Source organism: Styela clava, chromosome 12 (assembly GCF_964204865.1).
Source record: "Styela clava chromosome 12, kaStyClav1.hap1.2, whole genome shotgun sequence".
In the NCBI taxonomy this organism is placed as follows: domain Eukaryota; kingdom Metazoa; phylum Chordata; class Ascidiacea; order Stolidobranchia; family Styelidae; genus Styela; species Styela clava.
Window position 1 is genome coordinate 19984643 of NC_135261.1, and position 18333 is coordinate 20002975.

The window sequence follows — 18333 nt, forward strand, 5'->3', positions numbered from 1 at the left end:
ACACAAACTAAATATTTATAAAAACAAAAACGCATTTTAGGGTGAAGGGAACCAATACTAGTTATCGAGTGCATTTATCATGATTGTGCCAACCATGATGAGAGATGCGCCACGTTTAACAATACCCATAAAACCCCCTGATATTTTTTAAGGGAACTCCTCGTATAACAATTGTTTTGGATCGTATTCAACATGGCAATTGAAAGACTTCTGCTTTTTACAACTTGAACAATAGATAAAAACATTTCCAATATATAAGTGATAGTTTAGATATATCGGGGTATTTGCTGAGAAGGTGACTGTTATTTAGGACTTGGGTAATTTTGATGTTTTGATAAAATGATAACTACCACATGTATAGTATGCTTGAAAATTTGGCTGGTTTTATTAGGCTGCTCTTAGACTGTGTTTATTTTGAGTATTATTCTTTTAATTCTTGACGATGTATATCTGGCCTGTGACGGCTGATTTGGCTTATCTATATAATAAATTAATGTTGTACTTTTTGCGTGTTAAATGCTATAGGAAACTGTCTTGTATTCATTTGAATTCAGTAAGCAACGCACTATATTTATCTGAGAAGAACGGAATCATTTATAATGGAACAAATACAAGACGAAACTTGTCCTATTTGTTTTGAAAGCAAAGAAGATTTAAGAATGCTGCCATGTTGGCATTTCGCTTGTATGAGTTGTATACTTAACATGGCACAATGTGGCGAAGGAAGGTGGGTGATGTCGGAAACTTATTTATTTATCGCGTACATTAGAATGCGTATGTTATACAAGTAACATTATTCTCTTTCGTTCATTTTCCATTATCCACCATGCGATTGCACAATATGTCGAAATGAATGAACAATAGTTTCCGAACACAAAAGCAAACATTCTTACATTACGTATATACACGAAACGACGAGATGCCATCCATTTGAAAAGTCATTTCGTTTGTCGTGTTTTACGACTTGCGGATTTCCTCTTTCTTTTCTTCATTGTTTATAATTGTTTAGGTCGCTTTATTGGTTACATTTTATTTAATTCACAGAGCTGTAAAATGTCATGAGTGCAGACAAACAAGTTTATTTGAAAATATTCGTTACCTTCCCAAGCCTTTGAGATGTGGATGTTGCAATCAATTCCTCAAAAATCCGAAAGTTATGCCATGTTGTTCAAAACTGTACTGCATCGATTGCATCACGAAGCAATCAACAGGAACAGAGTAAGTAGTCTGTGACGATATTGTTAAATGGTTGATACTATTTTAAACTGGAATTCGATATAACAATTATAAGATGGATATTTGATATCCAAGTTTTTAAATTTCATTATATTTAAGGTGATTAGAACTAAGTGTTGTATTAATTGTGTATTCATTTTGAACAGTGCTCGATTGGTTTGTCCAGGGGGTTGTTCATACCAATTCTACAGTGTCGATGAATTACCAAAATCGAAGTTATGTAGTTTGTGTTTTCGTTTACATTCCGACGAAGCTTTATTGTGTGAACACTCTGTTTGTACCTGGTGTAATCAAAAACTGCAGAAAAACGAAAGGTAATAAGTGTGAAATGCTGAGGCACGTATACACTGCATACCAAATCTGAAGAATGTATAGGATAGTCGAGTTTTCATATGTAATTTGATTTACCAGCTAGCCCAAATAGTTGGAAAATATGGAAACAATACCAGCCTTCTAATGGACATTTCCACTTCTTATTTATGAATATCTCAAAACCTCCAAATTATTTTTAGCAAGTACCTGATTTGAGGACGTATGTCTAATTTGATAATATTTTTCTTATTTTTGCATTTTTGAATACCTTGCAATATTTCGCGAATGATTATTCCCGGTTTCAGGGGGTGTCCGTTGTGTTCGGCAGTAAGAAATCCAGCGCCAACACCGACAAATCCCATTCACCCCAGTCAGAACCGAATTGATATAACCATGGAAGGATTGGAAAATTTGAATTATCAACCGCAACGAAATCAAACTGAATTTTTGAATGCTGTGCAAGCATTAAACCTTATTCATCAATTAAACCGATCTGAAAACAACGGAGAAAGCATTCAAGAAAGACAAGCTGCAAGGACGAGGGTATTGTATATTATCTAGATAAAATAGATTTGTGCTTCAATCTTGGTATTGTGGAAGTGGTATGACCTGTAAGTCTCTATGTCGTTTACTTTATGTTACGTAGGGCAGGGGTTTTCAAACTTTTGGTGTTACGGAGCCCTTGAAAAGGTTGACTAGCATTCACGGAGCCCTACAAATAAATTTTATAAATAAAACAAACAAAAAAGCACATTGTTATTTACCGATTAATGTTTTTGAGTAAGTTAAAACTACTGTACTTAAATCAAATGCTAAACTTTTTTTAATAGGGTCAATACAACCCATAAATAAATCTAAAAAAAGTAATTATATATATTAAGGCTGTAAATTTGACACTTGACAAACATATAAATAAATTCCAGGTCGAACCTCCTTTTGACATTTTCAGAAGACTGAAAAAGTCGCTCATAACTTGCGCGATTGCATTTTGTAAAAATCGCCTATTATTTTCGTAAGCGTGACTTACTTTACTATATATATATACATGTTTTCTGAATGAAAAATAATCATATATATACTATATATTAAATAGCTTCCCAAAAAAAATAAAAATGTCGTTTTTGGCCCTACATTGCAAAAGTATTCCGACCAAAATCCCAGTCAATGATGTAATATTGAGAATGCAAAACTTTTATCAGAACATATGCGCGAATGTGAATGGAAGTTCCAATTATTTGATATTTTCATCACTAATGTAAGTACATTAGATGCACTTGTCTTAAACAGGTTCAAAAATAGGACTTTGGGCTTGAAATCTCTTACATTTTCAGAAGGATTTTATTACATTATTTCAGAAAATCATTGAAGACGACTTGCCAAAAGCATATTTGGTTTTCACTTGCATTTTTGTAGCTGGTTATTTCTATGGAATGAATATCATGTTGTGGATTATCTTGGGAGCATCAATGCTAATCACGAGACCCCATCTTGAATCTGCTGTATTTATTTGTCAAATCCTTAATAGAGGATTGATAATAATGATGCTCTACATTGATTTCTATAACGCAATCATTTTAATACTAGTTGACATAGCTCTAGGACTACCATTCGAAATTGTATATCGAGTGGCGTTCAATGGATTAGATTTAGATCGACAAATTCTTTATTTGTGTGTTGGTTCGATGACTGAGCTTGCCACAGCTTGGGCATTTTTTCCTGACTTGTTTGTTCACGTTGTACTGTCTGGATTGTTTGTTAAGTTTTTGACAAAAATACTTAGCGATAGAAATCGTGAGAACATGCCATAAAATCTAGTAAATATCTTATATTTCAACTTGAATAATTATTAGGCTTTCATTAAAAGATTTCTCTAAAATTAAAATTAAATATTAATTTTAATATATTAACTTTTACTTGAAATTATTATTCTATTTTGTAATTAATTTCACGACTTTTTGCCAATAACTTTTCATTTCAATATTGTATGTAATATAATATTTTAATATATGAATAGAATAGTGCGTGAAAAACTGATTTTGAATATATTAAGACATCATGTAAATTTCAAATTAAATCCAGCGATAAATGCGAACTTATTCTGGAAAAATACACCAATGCGTCGGGATTGGCTTAATGTCATTTAGACATGTATAGTAAACACATTTTCTTTTTCACCAAGCATTTAACGCTTAGAGACATAATGTTTAGCATGTTAAAAATGGTTTAGTTGAAAAAGCGGCATTCAATATGGTTATCACTATAGGTATCAGATATTAAACCTTTTGAAAGGGCAGGTAATTTCAATTTTTGTGCTCACTCCAGATATTTAAATAAAATAGCTGAGATATCAGTTTAGTCTTCTCGCATTAGATTTTTGTATAAAAAAACAGACGTTTAAAACGGTTGTGTATACCATCAACTAGGTACGTAGTCTAGTCGTTGAACTAGTTATATTATCAAAAATAACTGGTAGTCGTTAATAACCGAATAAGCTTATTCATGTTGGACGCGTCATCTTACCTTCTATTTCATTTGCAGCTGTGAAACGAACATGCTTATTTCAAAATGTTCGCTACCTTTCCAAACATGATATCAGCAATGCTAAATTTACCAGTGGTCTCCCTCTGACCAAGAAACATTTTGAAGAAACAATACTAAATATGAGCCACATTCCAGATAGTGTATATTCAATCTACCTCATATCATAGTCTGTTTTCTCCATGTGTTAATGAAGAATTTTGTGTTCATGCTTTCTATTCTTTTTATAACTTGGCTAATAATATTCTGTTCGGTTTCGATGCGTGTCCTTTTTGTCTGGCTCTGAGAAATCCAACACCAGCTCCGAATAATCCGATTCAGCCTGTTGTAGACTAAGTTATAATGGCACAGGAATGATTACAAAGTCTGAACTATGAACCGCAACAGCAGAATCAGACAGATATTTTGGTTGCTCTTCGGGTTTGGAACGAATTGTCCGAGTGTCGGGTCGTTCGACTACCAAGCTATCACTGTATTTCGTTGGCGTTACAAACTTGCAACCACTACAATGGACGTATAGAAAATAAAATCCGAAATTTATCCCAATTCGAATTAAAATTAGGAAAACAAAGTTAATATTTTCTAAATTTATAATGATGAGTTTCATAAGAAACACATTATACAATACAACCTGGTACGACTCGTTTAAATGCTTGACCATTACGATACTACCTATGGCATGGATCACGGGATCACGTTCGATCTTCTTCGTTGTTTGAACAAGTTATAGTCTTGATGGAAATGCTCAAAATTATATTCTGTATATCGTTGTAAAAAAATCGCCTTTCTCCTCAATTTCTGGAATAACTGCTTTGAAAGTTGCAGTGGTAAAATGTAATATTTTTCGCTACAAGGCTATTGCATTTATTTATTTATTAATTTTCTATGAATCCTATGAGATCTGATATTTCAATCAAAATGTTGCCTCATTATTTTTTACTCATAGCAACACGGTTTTAAAATCTGAAATATTTAGCATTGATCATCTTCACAGGACCTGGAAAAGCTAGGACGGTCCTCGCACCCTTACCGGTCCCGGTACCCTTATACAGCAGGTACTGGTGAGTTCTGGCTGTTCAGACTCGTTCAGGATGTCATATGATATTCAGGAAATTGATGGTAAATATTTCATATGGATTTCGTGCTCATATATCGTTTTGCATGTCTCTTTGTACACGTAGTCCTATTTGGTGGACGCTAAACATAAGTTTACCAATTTTGTTTTAAATTGTATTCCAATGGGAATCCTATGGGATGGGATAGGATAGGCATAAATTGCTGAGAGATTGGATGGGACAGAAAAATATGTCCTATGTACAAGCCTGGTAAAAAGTCTCCCGGGAAAAAAACCTTATCAACTACTTTATAGGATTGTTTCGTGACTTTGCGAGTTGCTAAAACCTCTCAAACTAATCAAATAATAAAATACCAATACCACCAAGTTGAGATTGTGATCAAAACCTATGTTTTGTAAATTATTTCACAGATAATAACATTATCACGATTTTGTTTAAGATACTGGTCAAATTCAAGGACACGTCCATTGTAAGGTTCCATTCTAGGTAATTCGCATCTTAGTTTGCACAACATTTCATTTTTTTACAAAATCGATGACTAGTTTTAGCATCTGAGGCATAAAATCTCTTCACAAATTATAGTGAAACTAACATTATTGCTATCACATTAAAATAGCACTATATATATTTAAAAATCAACATCAGTTGTTTAGGACATCGACAATCAAGAGAAATAATGTAGAAGGTTTTGCTTCCACGCTCCGTTGTGTAAGGGTTTTTCATCTTAGCGTTGCGTATATGATGCGCATACGATTAAATATTTGAGTACAGTTGATCATCTATACCTGTTTTTTCTCATGTTTTGAGGTTCATAGTTCTCAGGTAGATTCAAATACAAGACCCATCATTACATCTCATAAATTTCTCCCACAATACAAACATCTTTAGCGCATGTAGTCTCTTTATGAAATGTGAATGCCGTTACCAGTGTATTGGATTGCTTTCTATGCAACCCGGTGTTGCTGCTCGCCAATACCTGTTCACAAAAAATATTCCCCGGCTTGTGGAAGTGGAAGTAAAAATTAGATTAGTTATCCCTAATCATCTTTAACTGCACATAACTATCTATATTTCATAATAATAAGTCTACGAAAAATATTAACTACTATAAAAACATGCTTACTTATTTACCTGCCTACCAAAACATTATACCCAGAACCTGAAAGAAAGTGATAGACTAATTTGCATTTTAAATAACAAGTATATTTTCTATCTGGAACGTAGGTTGTGCGACCGTCAGTTCCACAATAACAAAAGTATCACGTGGCATATTTAAATGTCAAAAACTATGTAACAGAGTTATAAACTATGGTAATATAAAAAACTATTTAGGTGCATTTTTTATTTAGCATCGTAAAGGTAATACGTAATATATTTCGCAATCAACAATTCAAGAATAGAACGCAAGAATAGAATAATTTTTGTCAGATGCCTATATTCGAAGATACTACCCACCTATTTTAATGAAAATCACAGAAATCTTTGCATTCAGGTGTACAATATTGAATAACTTGATTAATGTGAGGTTTGTCAGGAAAATATCCAGATCTTCCATGCGTTTTAACAAAATCCAGGGTCTGCTATCTTGGAGATATATTCTTCGTGTCATAGTTTTATCCTACAAGGTATTATTGAGAATAATAGCATGCACTTTAAAATTTCGAATTGTTTAATATCCATGTAGATAATCCCACATTAGATTTGTTTATGACTAACACTCAAAACAGTGAATATGTACTTTGCATTTTAAACGAAAGTATATATTGTTTATGCATAACGCAGGTAATACGGCCATCAGTTCCGTGATAACAGAATAATTACGTAAAAGCGTGGCATATTTAAATCTCACAAACCATGTTACAGAGTCGTGAACATTGCTAAACCTTCGCTTTGCTTACGTAAATGTTTACTTATTTTACAACAAAACTACCTATGCGCATTATTCATTAGTTTGCTGGCAAATATTGACAGTTAAATGGTTCACATATCAGCGCATATCCACCTGATTTTAAAATTCAATGCATCAATCAAATATTTTCATGGTTGAATTAATCATCGTTAAATCAAAAATTATGAAAAGAGTTTGGCTAGTTAATGTTTTGCTTTGGATATATCAAAAAAAAATAATATAAAAAATATTTTCTCAAGCACAAGCTTCCGTTTTAACTCATGAACACAAAAAATACCTCTTGATGACAGGTATCATGCGATACAGACAATACATTCACATATACCAGGTTGAAATCGATTTTTGAATTATTGGGGCAATATATCGTACCAGTTTCATACCTAAAATCTGAATGTTGCAGTGGCAGTTCACAAGCAATATACTTAACTGGTTGGTGTTTATATTTAGAGAAAAATAAACAGAATTCTGATAACTTAAAATGAGGTCTATTCATAAATATGGCTACCAGTTACATGCGATTGTGTTTCATAAATAAGGATGCTGAGTAGGATTACTTATAAGTATTCGATTCTCGATTCCTTGACATAATTTATAGAGAAAATATACCCACCAAAACAATACCATATGCATATGGAATCAAGAAAACTACTGTCAAACCGAACAGCTATCGCACTGTAAAATATAATTTCGACTAAAATGGTTTCCTTGGGATTTGGAGTCGATAAGCCCCGTTGAGCTCAATGCTCCTTCTGATGCAGCGAATGTTGTTTTGGACGACAACTGCGATATTTGAAATATTTCTTGTTTCATTTTGAAAAAGCTTCTCGCGCTGCCTCGGTGCAATAATTAGAAGAAAAAGGTAACAAAATGGCCTGAATGTGGCACGTGCCCTTGATCCGCGCAGGCGAGCGAGTGGGAGGGGAGTATAGAAATGAAGCGAAGTTTGCGACATTGTAGCAACTCCACATAGCGGTACATATATCTGCAGGAATTGTCACGAAACGATGTACTTTGTTTGCAATCCAAGTTTTAACACTAACATTCGATTCCAATGCATCGAAATAGATTCTAGTCGATTCCACTATAAATCGATTCCGCCGTCCCTATTCGTAAATAGATAAATATAGAACGTTGTTATGCAATTTTAATATGATTTTGGCACATTATTTCTATTGCCTTTTAACAAATTTGGCGCTCACCTCGTGGCTACACAAGCAATATTTACCTACCCAAATTATTGATTGTATAGTATCAAAATATAAGCTATTTGCAAATGTTCCGGGTATAAATAGTCGTTGCTATATTTGAAATAGATTGTACTTTAACACTCATGCGGGAGATCATATATTTGCATACATTTAATTTATACGACAAGACGTTTTAGTAGAGTCATAGAACAAGTTTCAAGAATCTCACAGTTTGTTATAGGGTAAGTTTTTTATGATATACATAATATTCTTACTATCTATATCTCTCCAGGCAGAGTGAAACCGCAACTAAGAAAACTGAATGATTTTTTGTAAACCTCAAGAGCGCATTACACAATTTGATATTTTTCCATTTATAATACAAGACACCGCAACAATCAGACACGATTTTCAATATTAATTAACAGTGATGAATGTAATGTTTGATATATCTGAAATTTATATATATATGTATAAATTTTGTAATCCGTGGTGTTTCAATCAAAAAGTTTCAAAATGTTTTATTTTCATTGCGTTGAATAAAATTGATGAAGAGTGGAATTTACCAACGGGATTAAAACTTCAATTGTAATGTTCAATCGTATAGCAAATGACTTCAATTTGAAGTCATTTGTGAACGAGAGGCACAAGAAAGAAACTTTTATAGTAGCAGACTTGAGCCTACGACCGGTTCAAAAAATGCGGTTATTTGAGTGGCGTAAAATCCCTTTCGATTATTAAAGTAAAATAACTTGAGATAAAACGATATAATTTATCATAAAAATTTTACTTTAACCTCGTTTCTGTTTGCAGAATAAAATGAATAAACAATTCTTGATTGCATTCCTATGTTCAACATCACTCACGGTTCTTCTGGATATTATTGCTCTGGCTACTACTGGTTGGGTCACTATCACAGATGTTACCTATCAAACATCATATGGCATCTACAAGTTTTGCCGTCATAAAATCAACAAAGTTAATTATAATAGATATGAATTATATGAAAGTTTATGTCAAACATTCAGTAAGTATATATGCATGGTTTTTTAGATTTTTTTGTTCGCGTATTAAAATAATGATACAATGGAGAATAGACAATACGGTTCTTTCGTCGTGCATGAAATCACTACACAAATTCAAAAGAGGAAAAAAATGTACGCATTACAGTAAAGGTTTTCATTGCAATTGACAGAAAGTCGCGAAGGACCAGAAATAGTCATCATAAGTCTGCGATACCAAGATTTGAAACGAGTCAATATAATAAAATAAAGCAATAAACACAAAGAGAAACTTAGTCATTCAATACTTTACCAGCAAGGTTGATATGAATCTCCATATACGATTTGAGAGAGAGAGTAAAAATAAAATAAAAGCCGGGGAACTTCAATTATTACATAGTAATTATAAAAATAATTCATCATATCATTCAGCTGTGTTTCTGTACAATTGCAGTGATTAAATTTTTATCTATTGTCATATGCAACATCAAATCGAGCGTTATTTTTAATGGATAAGAAAAAACGCGTACTAATTCTAAGGCATAATTTATACTCCATGTATAACCAGCCACATGAAACTTTTAAGGAAGAAAATAAAATTTGGCCCAGGGTCGAAATTACGCGCCTATATCGAGATCGGAGTCGACTCTAGCCACTTTTTGGTTTCGGTTGGTTATCTACGGTGGTCAATCATACATCAATGAACTGGTAAACAATTGTTTAGGTTGCTGGGCGACCGCTCGCATTCAGAATCGGATTTATAGAGATAGAAAGTTCGGAGATGAGTAAGTAAGGGAAAGGTGATTCAGATACATCAAAAAATACATGATTTTTCAAAATACTGTCGACCCATCCTGTCACTGTGTCAGGATGATCCTGATAACTTTTCAAGTATTTTGAAAAATCATTACGATTGAGTGTTCATTTAACGTTCTCATCATCCTCACCCATAGTTATGGATTGTACAGGATGCATATTTAGCTTCTACATATATTCACATAGCAGCCAAATTTCGAATGAGAAAGCAAAATTTTTCTTGAAAGACGATTTATTTTTTCAGTTCCAACTACGGCTGGGAATGTGGCTGCTACAATGTTGATTTTGGCAATATTTATACTTATTGCCGCCGTGGCTCTTGCTATGATGACATATGCAGAAAAAGGAAATTGTGATCGGATTGCTGCTGCACTCTGCCTTGTTGCATGTGGGTATTAAATTTTTTTTTCAAAATGTGCTCTGCTTTGAAGGTAAAAATTTAGATTGCGGAAAACGATATTTTAATTTAAACGACAAAATGATGAGCAAGTTAGAAGTAATGCTTCTAATATTTTAACTATAAAATTATTATTTAAACATCCCGCATGTGCTAAATATTTTAATTAAATAAATGTTTATGTCAAAAGGGGGATAAAAATATCACTATTTTTCTTCAGTCTATAGAAATGTAAAAATTCAATAAGATACAATAATCTGAATTCCTTGGTGTCCTGACAGGCATGAGTTGCTTGCCGCCAAGATAGACAAGGCTCAAAATTTGGTTTGGTATGCCTACCCATTTTGTAACATTAAAATCCACACCGGGGTGGCCGTTGTGGGAAGTAAATCTATGAATTTAGGAATAAACCAACTTGTGTTTAGATAATTACGATAAAGCTGTACAAGTTGTTGAATTATGTTTGTTCAGAAAACTTAGTGTAATATCTGTCATTGAAATTTGATCTCTGTTTCTCCGATCCAATTCGCCCCTAATTGAACATCTGATATAGATTCTGACGATTTCTCTAGTTCAATCGATTAGGTACGAAGTGGTCTTTAGGATATCTTGGAGCCCAAATTATATGAACATGTGAAATCTAATGATCAACCTAGAGTTTCTCTTCAGTGGTTAATTTAGTTTCGACGCTTGCTAACATCTCGGATTATCTTGTATGAGTTTACAGGTTTGAATCGCGTATATGAATATTATCAGCGAAAGTATTGCTAAATGCTATAGCATGCGGGAAATCGCAAGATGGATCATGAAATTGTTCGTGTTCCTTCGTCGATATTATATAATTAATTACTATCTAATTACTAAATCCGGACTAGACTGATATCATGTGGTTCGCCATTTGGCTAAGCCGCATATCCATTCGATATCACATGCAGTCCTATCCAATTGTTCGCAAATGTGATATATAAATTATATTTTTTATTAGAAAAGGTATTAACATTTAAGCATAAAACACACGTATACTGTTTATTCATTTAGGGGTACTTGTGTTGATTGGAGCTGGAGTATACGTTGGAATGGTGACTTCACAAATTGTACATGATCGCCGTCTCTCAGGATTTTCTTTTGGGTATGCTTTCGGATTAATTGGTGTCATGAACACACTCAATATTGTTTCCGCTGTAATCGGCTTCAAAGGAGCGACTCCAACTTCAAACTAATGTTTTGTGCAGAATCTCCAATCATTTCTCATCTACTTCAAGTCATGAACTTTGTTTTATCATGAATATGTATAATTTGGAAAACAGTTTGCAAATTGCTTTGTATCATATATATATATATATGGAATAATTTAATATGAGGACATGTTAATGATGGATGACCTTAAGGGTAGTTGGATATATGAGGTATATGATATACCGATATATATATATATATATGTTATACCAGTTTAGGTCGTAATAGACAATGACCCTCCGTTGTTGAGTTTCAATCCATCACCTAAACACGAATGATTTTTAAACAATAAAATTCTTGCAACCCATTGTTGATAATTCTGTCTCATTCTTTTTTTAGAAGTTTTCGATATAGGTTATCTCATGCTGGGCTAGGAAAGGTTGAAATACTCTCGGCTGGAGTCAAAAATATTATTTTTGTGTTAAATTTCTTTATTTCAATAAGTTTTGTTACACTTGTTTTATTCAAGACGAGCATTGCATTATGTGTAATATTGGCCTTCTAGATGAAGTATTTAAAAAATCTCACTGCGAGTATTACTATTGTGCTAAAATTGTAATCATCAATATCTATCATATAATATTTTGGGCGTTAAATTTTGAATGCCATAGAATTGGGTTTTGTGTCTTTTATTATTTAACAAATTGCTCTCACTGTATTTATCAAATTTAGTTGTGATTAAAAATTATAGCTATCCTAACCTGTGTTAAAAGAATTACTTGTGCTGTGCTTCACTAGACATAAAACAAATAATAAATGTTCAAAATATCACTGAAAAAAATTATTACGGAACTTCTTACAATACTGGAGTCAGACCCTGCATGTAGCAAGAATTAGAAATGATTAGTTGCGATTTCCAATAAAACTGAAAGCCTGGCCCCCGCCATAATTTTGGGCTGGCCACGATTTTGTTGGAGTTGAAGAATCTCAAATTCCACGCATAGAGGGTTTGAACATGCAGAACGAATAGACAAAATTTCAAGCCAACTTACATGGAAGCTAGGGTTGTAAACAAAGGCAATATTGAATGAATTTGTTCAGAATAATAATGCAGTATCCTAACGTGAGCGTGTCGATAATGTTTTTTTAATTGATTTTCACTGTTTATTGCTCTTTATTGGAGGTTAGGTTGTACTAATCATGTCGGCATGTTTATGTAGCATATAACTTTATTTCGACTTCATAATCAGCAAAACAGGCAATAAAACAATTGATAAAAACAAATAATATGATACTATAGAAATCAGGAAACAAAATCAAATGATTTAATTTATGATGTATCAAAGGACGAATATTCTTAGATTCTGATAAGATCCTTGACCCCGAATATAACACACACGTCTTTTGTGACAAAGGATATTGAACGTAAACAACAACAGACCCCTAAAACAATTGTCTAAATCAGGCATGTCCAACCTTATTAGTGTCGCTAGCCACATTCACATGAGGAAATTCATTGCGGCCGCAATCGTTTTTACCATACCAAGCCAATTCCGATTTACGTTAGAATTTGAGCATCGCTAAATCAAACGCCTGGATTGTACAACATTTTTGTGGATTTCTGAACACAAGATGCACACAAAGACCATGAACCATGAAATTCAACTCAACTTTTATGCAAAATGTGAATCAAATTTTTGTTCGTCAGCGTACTCTTATGCTTCTACTTCATAATTTTCAAATTATGAGACTTCAAGCTCAAAACAGATTTACGGCATATTAGGCATACATGGTTGTCTTACAACTTTTCCCAAACCTTTTGTAATTCCGATTTTCATCCTCAAGCTTTATCTTTTTTGTTCCAGACCTACCGTTGGATTTGTTTTTGTGGTTCAACCACAGAGATCTATAGTTCAACAATCATCAATAAAACAAGTACCGGTATGTGACTTCAACCTTGATGACTTCACAATGGATAGCAAACTCATTGTATCGCCACAGATGTTGCCTTTTGAGTGGCCTTCTGTGAAACCATGTTCTATGGCGCTTAACAACGCTTTTCTTATGGCGGAGTCGCATGAAATTATAGCCTAAAGATTATATCATACCAGGTTATTTTTATGTTAAATATGTTTATATGTCCGTTTTATATAAAAATTTCAAGTGGGCCGCGGGTTGGACATCCCTGTTTTAAATTGAAATATCACGTCCGACCCCATGTAATTTCTGATGTAACACTTTCTGTCGCCATTTTGCGATCAAACTCTAGACTTCGTAACCAGGGGTTATCTGCAAGGGAAATATGGACTCAGAATTTACAACTACCTATAGATCGCAGTATGATAATCCTACAGCATAAAAACCGCACGGAAAATCACCCGTACAGTAAAAAATTGAAGGCTTTCAACGAAAGACTACGTAAACAGCCGCCAATTCAAATCAGAGATCTGGTATACTTGGTATAACAGATCGACGTGAATTCTGTTCCAGAGATCGTTATGGGGTGAGCGCTGTTGATAACGATTGGTGCTCAGCGCGTAAATTTGCTGGAACACAACTGAGACAAAATTTCTACAAAGGGAATGCGAATGCTACAAAGTAGCAAATAATTGGTGTACAACGGAAAATGTTCAACATAATTCAAGTGAAGACGAAGAATGAGAAATATAGCATAACAAGGTTGCGCGTGAATATCAATCATTTACATTTATTTACCAGTGAGCCCGCATTGGAGAACAAACCTACTTGTTCCCGATGAACCAACAGATCTCGTTCATACATCTTCACAATATATATATACCTGAAGAAATTACCAAACGCAATGAATTGGAAGACATGGATTCAAATCTACAACCAGCAAGAGCAAAGTCCCTCGGTAAAGATAAAGAATATCTTCCACTTCGAAGATCAACCAGAACAGGAAAAAAACCTTCTAGTTTAGGGTGGTCCAAGGTTGTCGGAGCGTTGTACTATGTTTAATCATTCCTTATTTCCCAAGTTTTTCTCGGCAATTAGATTTTGTTTACGTTTTTTGTCCTACCAATTTGTACGGAAAATCTAAAATTCTTCAAGAACATTGTCTGTATTAGAGCAAGTAATCCGGGGGCAGGGGCAGTTCTTATACCTGCCAATGGCTCATCTAATGGGCGCATATTCAAACCAAGGTTTTAAATAGCGTCGCGTAAAGTAGTCGTTCGCTCATTTTTTATAATATATACAGGCTTTGGTGTATGACAAAACATATTCTCTCAACACGAAAAAGTGTATTGTTTGTTTAATTGGAAAACTTCGGTGGCGAATTTAATTCCAATTCCAAGAGGAGGGTCATTAGAGATGATTGCGGAATTACGAAAAAAAAATCCTTCAATGACACGAGCTGATGACATGATTCTGAGCATTCCATTAGGATAACTTTCCAGGTGGACCTATTTGTATACGGTAATCTACTTGTCCCCGCCACAATATCCTCAATATTAATGGATGACAAAACAGATAAGTTTTCTATCCGGTTCACATACAGGGCTTACGCAAATTTGGCAATGTGGTTCATGACGGGTTGGTGCATTACGACTCGAAAAATCGCTAGGCAAGTTTTCAGAGCTAGCAGGATGTTACTTTGAAATTAGCTAACAACAGGAAGAAATGTATAGACTCTGGCGCTGCTACTGAATTTTTTACAGCACAGCCTTCCAAAGGCTTCTACACACGGTTTGCTATCAGTTAAAACACATGCTTTGTGATTTGACTGAATGATAAATGGCGAAATATGTTTTACGGATGACGCAATACATAACGCTTCAAATTCGCATGGGATCCAGGTATGTTGCGCAATTTGGTGCTGTAGAACCCGGCGAGTAAAGTTTTTTCCATTACGGAATACATATAAAGTTAGTTTTTTACCAACCCATCGGTAAGTATTCACAGGCGATCGTCTTCGGTTGGTAAGGTTATCACTTTATGATTTGACAAATGTTTCTGGGAAGAGTGAAAAGCATCTAGTAAAGTATCGTTCCAGGCCAATTTGGCCTTAGATGAACGCCCGTCCGTCATTTTCTGCAACTCATTTAGCATGTATGCACAATTTGAGGTTACGCGGCTCAAAACTTTATATGCACTTAGAAATGAACGCATTCCTTTAGCCGTTGCTGGTGGATCGCATGTTGATAGAAGGCTAGCGGAGATTGTTCCTTGGGACCAAATCCATCCTAAGATTGTGGATTTTGGTGCAATGATCGTCTTTTTTGCCAGTAATGAAATGCGACAAGCTTTCAGGGCTTTTGAAACGTCCGACCAATTTTGGTAGTTTTTCAACGGAATTTCCACCACAATATAAATCGTCTGCCTTTATAAATAAAATCTCCTAGTATGCGGAACATTGATTCTTCTCGGCATGCCCATGACGGTTTTGTATAAACCCGTACGCCACGATATGGGGTCCCAGTTAGGCAATATTTCATTGGTGTTTTAGAAAGTGGTACTTGACAAAACGCGTTTGGTAAATCTGTTGATATGATGTCCTTCCAGCGTGCGAGATTTCGCAATGTGTTATTAACATCAGGCATAATTTACGGCTGGGGTTTGCTATACCTCCCCATCCCTGAAAACGCAGTAACTACGCGAAGTCCGCCGTTTGACTACCGTACCAAAATGAGAGATTGAGATATTCAAGATTGACGCCAATAGCCTCTGCTTTTTCAAAAACACCAACGACTTCCAGCTCATCAAATTTATTTTGAAGTTCGCCTAGTCTATCTTTGGAATATTGCGGAACATGTCCCTTACGCCTAGGCGGCTGCACAGGGCCCATATTTACCACAGCTTCAAATGGCCCAACACCACCATTATAACCATACGGAGTTGGATCAAATACAGAGTCATACTTTTTATGGAGCTCAATAAATGCGTCTGTTGTATTTTTATCCATAATTTGACCTGGGTTAACAGAGATGGTCATCGAATGCAGTACCGGATCAGACTTGGACTGGGTAGTCCGAGAACTGTGTGGACTCAAGTCTTCAGCAAAATCTTTTTGCAGTAAATTACCAAAGCAAACCTTTGAAATTCGGCAAACGTGTTCGTGCTCGTGCTTGTGTAAAATAAGCACTTATAAACTTGCACTTTCGTCATTTACCTTCACTATGTCTGGCGAAGACCATTTTATACCAGATTTTGCATACTATTGCGAGGCTCTATCACTACGGCAGTCTTCGCTGAAAATTCCTTCGGAACTTTTATATTTAAACAATACCCTGGCCAAATCGTTTGGGTGCGATCGGTGATGCGTAGAACTTTGATAATTTAAGCTTGACATAGTTGGCCGTAGTGATAAACAGATCCATCGCGATATCTTATTTTGTTTTTAAATGGGCGGAGAGTTATATCATAATTTTTTAAGAACGGTATTCCAGCTAAGATTTCGGCATCAAGGTTTTTGACCACAAGGGCGCCAAAACATTTTTTTGTTGCCTCGTGGCAAAATTAGGGTGGTTTCTCTAATTAGGCCTAATGGTGATTTTCTATCCGCCTGAACGGCTCTTTAACGACTTTGTCTTATATGGGCATCAAGCAATTTGGCTATTGACTAAATTGGTTTGAGCATCCGAATTAATGGTGATTCTGACTTTATTATCACGAATAATTGTATCAAAAGGGGGACAGCGTTTTACCTCGATGTAGCGAGTAAATGAAGTATTCAAAACGGTCCTACCTTCTTAATTAGAGTTTTCATCATCATGATCCTTGTTTGGTTGCTATACGTTAAAGCTTTTCATAGTTCGTGTTCTAACAAGCCGTCGATCAGCTCCTGGTGGAAATGGACAGTCACTTAGAAAGTGGCGTTGGTTGTCACGGCAAGACGTCGTGGATGGTGAGAGCCCGTTCAACATGGAGTGCTCCATCAAGTCGTTTTATCGGATCTCTCCTCCCTCTGAAATGGTGGGAAGTCGTATTTTCAAACTTCCCGGAGTCCGAGTCGAAGCTGAAGTATAGATAGATAGTAATTTAATTTGAAAACTTCATAACAAACATAAATTAAAAATGGAGAATTCTGGAGAGCAAGCAAAAGCCATAAAAAAAGATCAAAACACGAGAATTATCTCATGTGCCTGCCCACCAGCACGCACACACACGAGACCAATTAAATGACGCTTGGGCCAAACCAACGACTAACATACGGGCCAAACTTAACAACAAAATACGCGATAGTATTAAACTTTCGGGCTGTTGTACTTTAAACACTTACGTTGATAATGATCAATACAATCTTTTGCAAAGATAATGTGGGGAGTGAAATGTAATAAATTGGCGACAATAGTCATACATTTACGGTCATACTCATGAAGCCACGAAAGCTTTAATAAAAACCAAGCCATGAAAAACTACACTGATCGCTAGATGGGGCATTGCGGAATTATACAAACAAACGCAAAACCATGACGTAAAATTTAATGCGCGGACACTCATAAAAACAATTATCAGGAAAAACACTAATCACACGTGAACAGGTCTGTAGCCTAATTGATATATTGACGTGGCTAACATTGTTGAAACAGTATACATAAAGAGAGAACAAAACAAAAATATGACATTGGATGAATGTTTAAAAACGTTGCGCATTTGTATGGTCATAGCAAGTTACACTGCAAACTATTTACACATGTTATATAGTTGAATACTCATTTAGTTC

General features: G+C 34.8%; 2 protein-coding genes across 2 annotated transcripts; both read left to right on the forward strand.

Annotated features, from left to right (window-relative positions):
- Positions 1 to 265: 265 nt before the first annotated feature.
- Positions 266 to 3610, forward strand: LOC120329999 (uncharacterized). The gene is made up of 5 exons (XM_039396810.2): positions 266 to 727; positions 1045 to 1218; positions 1383 to 1550; positions 1854 to 2091; positions 2904 to 3610. The coding sequence occupies exons 1-5, from the start codon at positions 600 to 602 to the stop codon at positions 3354 to 3356; spliced, it is 1161 nt and encodes a 386-aa protein (XP_039252744.2). The 5' UTR covers positions 266 to 599; the 3' UTR covers positions 3357 to 3610.
- Positions 3611 to 8380: 4770 nt separating this feature from the next.
- LOC120330032 (uncharacterized) lies at positions 8381 to 12479 on the forward strand. Its single transcript, XM_039396846.2, has 4 exons — positions 8381 to 8500; positions 9072 to 9285; positions 10320 to 10463; positions 11511 to 12479. Exons 2-4 carry the CDS (start codon positions 9078 to 9080, stop codon positions 11690 to 11692), a joined length of 534 nt encoding a protein of 177 aa, XP_039252780.2. The 5' UTR covers positions 8381 to 8500; positions 9072 to 9077; the 3' UTR covers positions 11693 to 12479.
- The last annotated feature ends 5854 nt before the right edge of the window (positions 12480 to 18333 follow it).

Bases quoted from the DNA above. Each gene is read 5' to 3' on its own strand.
- LOC120330032 (XM_039396846.2), top strand. From the start codon at position 9,078: ATGAATAAACAATTCTTGATTGCATTCCTATGTTCAACATCACTCACG. The intron at 9,286-10,319 runs GTAAGTATATAT...TTATTTTTTCAG, and splicing joins AAGTTTATGTCAAACATTCA to TTCCAACTACGGCTGGGAAT. The intron at 10,464-11,510 runs GTGGGTATTAAA...TTATTCATTTAG, and splicing joins TGCACTCTGCCTTGTTGCAT to GGGTACTTGTGTTGATTGGA.
- LOC120329999 (XM_039396810.2), top strand. From the start codon at position 600: ATGGAACAAATACAAGACGAAACTTGTCCTATTTGTTTTGAAAGCAAA. The intron at 728-1,044 runs GTGGGTGATGTC...TTTAATTCACAG, and splicing joins GCACAATGTGGCGAAGGAAG to AGCTGTAAAATGTCATGAGT. The intron at 1,551-1,853 runs GTAATAAGTGTG...TCCCGGTTTCAG, and splicing joins AAACTGCAGAAAAACGAAAG to GGGGTGTCCGTTGTGTTCGG.